Source organism: Hemitrygon akajei, chromosome 9 (genome assembly GCF_048418815.1).
Source record: "Hemitrygon akajei chromosome 9, sHemAka1.3, whole genome shotgun sequence".
Classification (NCBI taxonomy): Eukaryota; Metazoa; Chordata; class Chondrichthyes; order Myliobatiformes; family Dasyatidae; genus Hemitrygon; species Hemitrygon akajei.
In genome coordinates this window covers 78,082,156-78,093,058 of record NC_133132.1, presented here as the reverse complement: position 1 = coordinate 78,093,058, position 10,903 = coordinate 78,082,156, and the positions used below count along the sequence as shown (strand labels likewise).

At 42.2% G+C, this 10,903-nt stretch overlaps 1 protein-coding gene across 1 annotated transcript; it reads left to right on the top strand.

Moving 5' to 3' along the window:
- Positions 1–5,320: 5,320 nt before the first annotated feature.
- tpbg (trophoblast glycoprotein) lies at positions 5,321–10,475 on the top strand. The gene has a single exon (XM_073056414.1). The coding sequence runs from the start codon at positions 6,080–6,082 to the stop codon at positions 7,256–7,258; it is 1,179 nt and encodes a 392-aa protein (XP_072912515.1). The 5' UTR covers positions 5,321–6,079; the 3' UTR covers positions 7,259–10,475.
- Positions 10,476–10,903: the final 428 nt, after the last annotated feature.

The following is a 10,903-nucleotide window of genomic DNA, read 5'->3' as shown; positions in this document are numbered from 1 at the left end:
AAAAAAAAACAATGGTTTTTGAGCAGTTAAAACCAGTAAAAGTTCAAAAGGTTCAATGTTCAAAGTAAATTTATTATCAAAGTACATATATGTCACCATATGCAACCTGAGATTTGTTTTCTTGAAGGCATTCACAGTAAATCCAAGAAACACAACAGACCGTACCCAACAGATGGACAAACAACTATTGTGCAAAACACAGCAAAAAAATGCAAGTGAAAAAAAAAATATATTAATAAATAAGCAATAAATATCAACAACATGAGATGAAGAGTCTTTGAAAGTGAGCCCATAGGTTGTGGGAACAGTTCAATGATGGGGTGAGTGGTTAACCCCTCTGATTCAAGAGACTGATGGTTGAGGGGTAATAACTATCCCTGAACCTGGTGATGTGGGTCTTGGGGCTCCTGTATCTTCTTCCTGATGACAGCAACGAGAAGAGAGCATGGCCTGGTTGGTGGCCGTCCTACGACACTACTCTGTGTTCAATTACCCATGGTGGACTGTACAGAATCTACTACTTTTTGGAGGATTTTCCATTCGAGGTCATTGGTGTTTCCAAAAGACCATGTGCAACCAGTCAATATACTCTCCACCACACATCTATAGAAGTTCGTCAAAGTTTTAGATGACATGCTGAACCTTTGCAAACTTCTAAGAAAGTAGAGGTGCTGCCATGCTTTCTTCATAATGGACTTGCATACTAGACCCAGGACAGATCCTCTGAATTACTGACCCTCTCCATTTCTGATTTCCCGATGAGAACTGACTCACGGACCTCTGGTTTCCTCCTACTGAAGTCAATAATCATCTCATTGGCCTTTGTGACATAGAGTGAGAGGTTGCTATTGTGAAAGATTGAAAGATCACAAAATGCTTTGAAGAAATAAAAATGGATAGAAAATCTTCCTTAAAAGTTTTAACTCTGGTGAAGCCAGATTTTCAGTCTTCCTCCAAATGCTGATTCATCGACACCCTTGATTTGGCCAACAACTGTGGTGTCATCAGCAGACTTAAATATAGCATTGGAGCTGCACTTAGCCACACAGTCATAAGTGTAAAGCAAGTAGAGAATGGGCGGGGGTGAGCACCCAGCCTTAGGTACACCTGGACTGTTGGATATTGTGGAGGAGATATTGTTGCCAATCTGAACTGACTGGGGTCTTCAAAGTTCAAAGTAAATTTTATTATCAAAGATCATATATGTCACCACATACAACCCGAAGCTTCATTTTATTGTGGGGCATACTCAACAACTCTACAGAATAGTAACTATAACAGAATCAACAAAATACCATCTAACAAGGACATTCAACCAGAGTGCAGAAGAAGGCAAACTGTGCAAATGCAAATAGAAATAAAGAGCGATAAATATTGAGAACATGACATGAAGATTCTGAGTCCAATAGTTGTGAGAACATTTCAATGATGGGCAAGTGAAGTTATCCCCTTTTGTTTAAGAGCATGATAGTTGAAGGGTAATAACTATTCCTCAATATGGTGGTTCCTGAACCTGAGGCTCCTTAACCTTCTTCCTGATGGCAACAGCAAGAAGAGAGCATGTCCTGGGTGGAGGCAGGGTCATTGATGATGGATGCTGCTTTCCTACTACAGTATTTCATGTAGATGTGCTGCTATGGTTGGGAGGGTTTCACTGTGATGGACTGGGCTGAATGTACTACTTTCTGGAGGATTGTCCACTCGAGGGCATTGGTATTTCCAGACAGGCTATGATGCAGGCGGTCAATATATTCTCCACTGCACATGTATCCAGTTGCACAAGGAGGTATTGAAGCCAAGGTCTTGAAGCTTATCGATTAGTTTTAAGGGGATGACTGTATTTAATGCTAATCATTCAATACTATTATCTGAAAGATATCTAAACTTAATTGAAAGATGATCAAAAGCAAAGGATTGCAGAATTCACAGAATATAAAGCAGCAAGCGGCAGTGGAGTGTACTCTGGATATCAAAAGATTCAGATTTATTTATCACACTTACATCAAAACATACAGTGAAACCAACACAGCCATGGATATGCTGGAGACAGCGCACATTCCAGCACCAACATAGCATGTCCACAATACTCAGCAGAATTATACACAATGTAATAAGGACAAAATAATAACAAATAAAACAAAGGCAAAACTCTCTCTCACACACACACACACACACACACACACACACACACACACACACACACACACACACACACACACACACACACACACACACACACACACAAACAAAATCAACCCCCAGGACGGGCCTTCAGCCTCTAGTCCCTGGCCTGGACGCACAGACATCGGGCCTTTAACTTCTGGTCAAGCCAAACCAGGCGATTTAACCTTCAGGCATTTACCTGCAGACTCGCCAACTTCGATCTTTGATCTTCCAGCTTCTCTCTCCGGACTTGCCCAACCTCTGAACTTCGACCTTAAGCTTTGCCCTTCGGATTTATGCAAATTCTAGGTGTTGACCCCAGGACTAATTCAAAGAGTTCCAGTTCTTCCTAAATTTGCACATTAGGTTGCTATAGTCGAGAGGATTTAAGGTAATGGGACCTTCAAACCAATAGAATTAAAGATAAAATAACTAACTATAGACCAAATAGTTCATTATCAGTTGTGGGAAGATTCTGCAAATCAAGATAAAAGTAGTTGTCTTTATACTGTTCAGAGTGCGAAGACTTGGATAAAAGACCGCCGACATTATTTTTTAAATAAGGCAAAGAGGGCTGCAAAACAGACATAAAGACTGCAGATGCGGGAATCTAGAGCAACACAAAAATATAATGCTGGAGGAACTTTGATTATCCGTGGAGGGAAATGGACAGTCGAGTTTTGAGTCGAGACTCTTTCATCTGGACTTTGATGAAAAGAGCTGCGTCAGTCTTAGCATTTTAAGGCATTTCGGGAGATTTCATTTGTGCGTTTCTCATACGTTGTATAAAGGAATAACTTGCTAGAATAGTTACAGGTAAGAGCAGTGGACCGTAGAGGAAACATAAATGAAAATCTATGGAGAAAAATACAGTGTGGTGCAGGAAAGAGACAGTGTCAGAAGCCCTTATAAGCGCTGCAAATTGCGCACAAAACATCAACATTTACAATTGAACGCCTCGTGTAAAGCGTGCGTGTAACCTGGCGGAGTTTCGCACCGCCAGGTACTTTAAGCATTTGAACATGGCCTCAGGTTAAATCCCTTGTAATTCACAGATATATTTAGTAAGATGAATTCTTGGAAGTAGCGTTTTCGGCTTCTTTGACTTGGTCACTCATTAATTATCCTTAGGCTATTGAATCTCTGAGGGTGCAAGGACAGAGAGGGTAGTGAGACTGTCTCAACTCGTCCCACAAAGAACGAACGTCGCCTCTAGGGGGACCATTTGTCTTCGCTGAATTCAAAGACAGCCCAATCCTTAGTGTATGTGTGTGACTTCCTGCAGCACCATTCTACAACTACAACCGAGAGTCGTGAAATAGTGAAGTGTCTCAGCAAGGAAGCAAATGCCATCCATCACGCCCCTTTGAAAGAATTATCCAAACAGAAGTGCTGTTGGTTCTATAATCATTCCCTTTTATAAATTACCATTGAATTTGTTGTCATCAATGTTTTAGGAAATGTCTTTCTAAATCACAATTCACTGGTTAAAAACAAATCCTCATGGTGCCCCCGATTCTCTTAGCTACCGTATTAAGACCAGGAATTTAGTTTCCACAACTGCACACATCTATAAGTACAGATTATCTGTTTACAACATAAAACTGCTTTTTGATTCAGAATCAGAATTAGATTTAATATCATTGGCATATGTCGCGAATTATCAAATCGCTAATACATTTTCCGTCTGAACCTTATACCCAATTATTCATTGTGTATATACGTATATAAACGGAGCTGCCAATTACGACCCGGGAGACACACTTCCTTCCAGTATATAAAAAAGAAAACTTCACAGGTACTCTCGGCCTTCTTTTATCTTCTAACCCCCGCAGCTTTTTCGATTTATACAGAAATGCATGTTATCAAGAGATCACTTCATGAACGCCACACTGAGAGCTCTGGAGTAAACCTCCTTCCCTCCAGCACCGCTTTCACCGGAGGAATCTGCAGCATCTAGAATGCAGCCAGATTACTGAACACTGCAGCTGGGACCGCTCTCACCTAACCTAACAAGTAATGGAAAAGGAGTGCAATGCATGAAATATTCCAGCCTCCTCGCCTAAACAAGACGAAATGGATATGAAGAAGAGGTGACATAATAATAATAATAATAATAATAAAACATTATTATTAATAATAATAATTCCCGTTTTTATCTTGGGGTAGATCTATGCCTTTTAATTCTATAGACATCACGGGAAGTTTTAACAACCTTAGCAGCTCCGCTGTATCTTTGCCTCCATGGAAACGCTCGCGCCTAATGTGTTTTCAAACAAATCGCGACCCTGTAGTGACCGGATAATGTGCTTGGCCAAACGCAAAATGTATATTTCTTCAGAATATTAACAATTCTCTTGAGTTCTGGTTAGGAATATGGCAGGAGACGGCTCGGGGCTGCACGGAAATGAACTGTACTCACAAACTTTTTATACTTTAGGACGGGAGAGGCGGGTATGATGGGAAGCATTTGATATGATCCATCTCCCAATTCAAAAGCAAACCATTAAGTAATTCTGACGATCTCAGGACGAGAACCGCGAGCGAAGGCAGAATGTTCATTAGAATCGATGGCGTTTTCTTGAAGAGTCGCGGGACAAGAACCAAGCAGATTACCACAGTGCAAATGCAGCTGAATCCGTAACGTGCACCTGTAATCTATTGAATGAAGGAGCCAAGCATTCATTCCAATCGTATGAATAAAATAAACAGACGTTTGAAGGGAAAGTGATATTCCGAAAATATTTAAAAAAAACAAAAGTCTGTGTTTTCAAAATGTTTTCGCTGCTCACTACCCATGCTGTTTATGAAACTGCGTGCGAAAAGATCAGGAGTTTCATTGGCCGCGAAGGAACAGCACTTCCTTTTATTATTTAATACGGAATACAAAGGTAACCATTACCCATTTCTTAAATTCACCACCTCCATACACACGCAGACATAAGCACGAACAACTGATTTGTGATGTTTTATTAAAAGTATTATGCTACGAAAATAGAGGCCCGCACCGGATTCCAGTTATTGCAACACCACAGTTCCAGTTATTTAATAAGGCATCCGATCAATTCATTCACTTTTCCCATTAGCAGAAAAGAAACGCCCTCCTTGCTTCCGGTGCGAAAGCTTGTGGCGGAGATGTGGGGATCAATAAACACCCCCCCCCCCCCCCACTCTGCTCGAATAGTCCACGGCAATTACTGAAACTCAGCGAATCATGTCCTTTCTCGCAGCGACTGGCAGAGAAATTGTAGAATTCTGTTAACATTAGACCAGAAGTGGTTTGGGATACCGACTCTCGAGATTGGATTTGGCTATCACTTTTCTTTGCGATTGCTTTCGTGTACTTTTTGGTCTTCAGCCATAAATCCGAGAGACAAAATAAAAAAAAACACGTAGCCTGAGACTTTTGGAGCTTATTCTCATCCCCCGTTGCTGCCCCGTACCCAGAAGCGCTTTAAACTAAACCAAATGAAACTTCCATCTGGCGAGAATTGTCGCCCACCGGAGTCGGGGTACAACGCGCCGAAAAGTTAACATTTTCTCCAAGGGGATTTGCGAAGAAGAAGCGAGCGAGGAGAGGAAGAGTGGGCTCGGGGGTGGGGCTCATGAAGCTCTCCTGCCAGGAGCCAGTTGAAACCACGCATACAGACACATACACTCACTCACTCAGAAAGAGAGGAGGTCCGACGCTGGCCAGCGCCTCTGATTTCCTACAGTGAAGGCTCCGCTCGCTTTAATTCGCACCACCCTGCGAAGACGTATCACACGGCTCTCGGCTGCAACCCCCGACCCCATAAACCTCTTACCCCACTCCCATTTTTCCCTTTCCAGCTTCCCGACAGTTTCTTGCTCGCTCCCTCCCAGCGTGGCTTTATAAGGAAGTTGAAAGCCTGGACTGGGGGAAGCCGGCGATACCATGACTGGGTCCAGTTTAGTACAAACTTTAGGCCGTTGCAACAACGTTAGAGTGTGTGTCCCGGCTCGGCTCATCACGCCCCTGACACTGGCGCTGCTCCTGTTCGGGGGCTCGACTTGCGTCGGCTCGTCCGATCCCTGCCCCAGGCTTTGCGAGTGCTCCGAGCCGGCGAAGACGGTGAAGTGCATTAACCAGGAACTGAGCGCCATCCCGAGCGGCATCCCGGCCAGCGTCAGGAAGCTCTTCATCACGGGCAACGGCATCTCCACTCTCACCGCCGGGGCATTCGGCCAGTCGCTGGAACACCTGACCACCCTCAGCCTGAGCGGCAACAAGATGCAAGCCATCGAGGCGCTGGCGTTCGCTTCCATGCCCAGTTTGACGCAGCTGGACCTCAGCAACAACTGCATCTCCTCGCTGCACCCTGAGGCTTTCGGCAGCGGAGGAGTTGCCCACAACCTGCGGAACCTCAACCTGAGCCGGGCGCTGTTCAACGGTTCGATGGTGGAGCAAGTCTCGGAGCTGCTCCAGAACGGCAGCCTCGCCAAACTGGAGACCCTCGAGCTGTCCAACAACGATCTCTTCTACTTGCCCGCCCGCACTTTCTCCCACTTAACCAGCCTAAGGCAATTGTATCTGAGGAATAATTCATTCGTTGTCTTCAGGGACATTTTCCAAGACTTAAACCTGAAGATGCTCGACCTGAGATTCAATGCCCTCAAGACGGTGGGAAATGGCACGTTAGCCGAACTGAACAGTCAGCCGGAGCTTCGGGTCGACCTCCGGGATAACCCCTTTGTCTGCGATTGTGGCATTAAGGAATTCCTGGGTTGGCTGCAAAGTACCGACAAGGTAGTGAAGAAAGGCAGCTTGTTGTGTTCGTCGCCGGAAAATATGGAAAATACACCCATCCTCCAGGCTGGAAACTCCAACTTGGATTGTTCCTACCAAGGTGACATGGAGAGCGTTTTGCAAACTTCTTACGTATTTCTTGGGATAGTTCTGGCTCTGATTGGGGTGATCTTCATGTTTGTCCTGTACCTGAACCGGAAAGGCATCAAAAAGTGGCTTAACAACGTAAGGGATGCGTGTCGAGACCATATGGAGGGTTATCATTATAGATACGAGATTAACTCAGACCCCAGATTGACAAACCTTAGCTCTAATTCGGATGTGTAATGTACATTGATGGGGATATTTGACTTATTTAAGACTAAAGACATTCTGGGTGGATTTTTAATGATTAATTATTTGTAATCGCTATGCATGTTGACATCTATACATAACAAATGGTTTAAAAGTTGCTGTCACTCCATGGGATCCCGACAGTGACAAAAGGTTTGATATTCACAGTTGGAAGTGTCCCATGTACTGTGCGTGTGCGTGTGTGTTTGTGTGTGCGCGTGCGTGTGTGTGTGTGTGTGTGTGTGTGTGTGTGTGTGTGTGTGTGTGTGTGTGTGTGTGTGTGTGCGTGCGCGCGCGTGCGTGTGTGTGCGCGCGCGCGCGCGCGTGTGTGTGTGTGTGTGTATGTGTGTGTGTATGTGTATGTGACCTTTTTCCCTCTTTTACGACTTGCTGTGTAACAGTGCCAAAAAGGGAGCGCTATTGGAAGGCAGTAAAGGTCTCCAAACTCTCCAAACATAATAGGCTACTACTTGAAACTTCGAGGATTAATTGCTACAGTAACCATTTCACGGAAGAATGAGGCAGAACAACTGATAACAGCAATAAAAATGGTGTTGTAGCAAACAGGTTTGGAGCATTGTCTTCCCAAATTTTGAAGTTTTATCATCGGTTTTCCCCAGCAAAACAACCGATCTGCTTTATTGTAAATTTCAGCCGCTCAAAACATGCTAGTCACAGAGGGAAAAGGCGCCTACTATTGTCGCCCTACTTAAGTATAACCATAAGTCTTTAAAGTTTACCTGTCTCCCACGAACTTTACAAATAACAAAGTGATAAATTAAGCCTTCGTTTTATGTTTGTTGTGCACTCGAGTTCCATTTGGGTAAGGGGGATTATTGCAATAAAAATTGGCCGTCCGTCTGTCTGCTCCTGTGAAACGGCACTGTTTGAAAACATCTGGATGCACAAAGATCAAGGAGTCTCCCCAACCCATCCCCCAACTGTTATTAAATAGAGCGCTATCCCCACATGGAGAGTGAGTTAATTGATGCTGCCCGCAGGCCTCTCTCCGAGTGCAACGTTATCTGAGAACTGTGAAATCTCGCTTGACAACTGTCTATTTCACGAGTGTACGTGCGAGTGAAAATAGCAAAACCAGTTAAATGCTGAGCCTCGCAAATTCTTGTGAATTTTTATTGAAAGATGCATCTTTGCAACTCAATTAATTGTTTTGTAATATTTTCGAGGCTGCATGCACAATCAAGCTAACTAATCCCCTCGATTAAAATGAAGGAAACACGCAACTGCCACAAAAATAAAGGTTAACTACGTTTGGCAAAACCAACTTGTAGTAATTAGCAGTGAAGATTTTTTATATGTAGTACGCACGCACATGGAGACACTCCGGAAAAGATTCGTGCAGAGTGGAGATGTAAATAACAAATATTTGCATGGACAAGCTTGCATTATTTATCAAAGTAGCGAATTAGACCCACAATCCAATAGTGAACTACTAGAATTTGAATGCTTAGCAACACTTGGTATAGTGCATGATTGTTCCGGGGAAGGACTGCACTGGGGTAATACTTAGAGAAAAAAACATTTGCTAGCCAGTGAATGAACCCAACTCATTCCATTTGTTCGGCTCCTCAGCATGATGGCATCTTGCAACATCGCCACAGCACGGAACGTTAAAACCTAAACAATTGGCTGCTTTCATGTATGTGATTTTCATCTGAGCATTAATAGGTGTTGGAACCATTTCACTTCAGTTCTTTTGTTCTTAGGTGCATGCCATAGATGTGAAGCATTCTTCACCTTAGGGCGTTTTGGTGCATGTGCTGTGGAGAAGTTTAAAATATTCTCCTTGCTCTGATTTAAACTTAAATAAGAGAAGATTAACAAAACATACAGGGGAAGGTCTGATGCGATGATTTAATAAAGCCAGATGGGAAGGTGAAATAGTGCCAAGCTGATGTCCATAAACTTCAGATTTGTAATTACATATCAATCTAATTCACTTGAAAATATTGTCAGTGATGTGGCAGATTGCTGGATGATGTACTGCTTGTCTTGGCAAAGAATAGGCTTTGCATCTTTCTTCAGACTAGCAGTTCCCTCTTCTGTCACAAACAGCAGGATGTTCTTCAAACCCCTTAGTGTAATGACACACCTGGTTGTAGAAATTCTATCAACTAATATTTCAGAGAAGTGGATTGAAGACAGTAACTAAAATCTAGTCTTGAATTTGTAGTCTGGGTGAAAAAATGTATAGAACAGATTGTACAAGTTGTAAAGAGAACAGTCACTAATAAGATCCTCTTAATGATATGGCAGAAGTCTATATAAGCTCCGAGCTTTCACTAAAATTTGCAACATAACATGACATAAGGTCACAACAATTAGAAATTAGCAAGTGCATTTTGTTACGTGGATCTACCTATTTGCTCTATTCAAAATCCACTTGAAAAATGCATTGTCCACTGGTATTAGTCATTTGAGTGGGAAATATGATATATTGCAGTTCAGTTGATGACTTTTTTCCATAGCTATTATTTGAAATGTATATATGTTTATTTATATAAGATGATGTTAGTTATAAAATAGCAATCTGACATGAATTTGTAGACCATATTTGGAACATATTTCTTGATCATATGTACAGTAACTGTAAAAAGAAGGCAGCTTAGTCCCATAATAAGCTGCTCTTCTTAAAAAGATTCTGTTTTTCATTGTTGCCAAGTGCTAATAATTGCTTCTGTTGTCAGTTTTGAAAACTTTGTTCCAGTGTATTCTGAATTGTCATCTGCAAGAAAAGATAAGCAGGTATGATATTTCATTGATCAAAAAAAAAGCACAGACAGAAATCTAGGTTAAGGCCATCTGGAGTGCATTTTATTCTGATCTATATATAGGTTTGCGCAGTGAAGAGATGGCAAGAAATGTGCTGAATACAGCTTTCTACCATGTCACATCCTTGATTAGTACCATCGGTCTTATGGTTACTGGCAAGATAAACAAGGCCATGATGGGGATGGTTGGGTATGGGGGTGGGGGAGTGCATTTACTATTTGGTTCATTAATACTACTTATGTAGTCATCAAGAGATCATTGCATGCAACAAAAAACAGTGTGATAGAGAACAGAAGTTGGAATAAAAAGTAAGTCGCCTTCCTAGCCCTGAAGAACATAAGCATATTCAAGCTGTATGTTGTCTGCTTACAATCGCTTTGTTAAATTTTATTAAGAAAATAAATAATATTGTAGTGTGTTTCTGGTCTTAATTTACTATGGATTTGATTCGTAGCATTGATGACTTTGCGTATGTATATGTGTGTGCATACGTTATATGTGTAATGCCTGTGTGAGATTCAGAGTTGTTGCCAAGTGTAGATGATATCTTGATACCTTTACCTTCTGAGAACGTCAACTGCATTTTCCCCAACAGTGAACATACTCGTGAGAAGCTATTGATATTCAGTGATGAAAAAAAGCATGGCAGTGAGCAAGAGGTAAAATTTGTACTAATTTAAAGAAAAATCATTCATCATTGAAATAATAATGTCCAGTGATCCAGAGTCACTCAAGGGAGATGCTGAGTTACAGCTGTGGTGTTCAGACGTATTCAGCAAAGCCTGCAGTGTTCATTGAATCTGTCACAGGCAGATGTAACATTGTGGTGGTAAAGTTACCTAAACC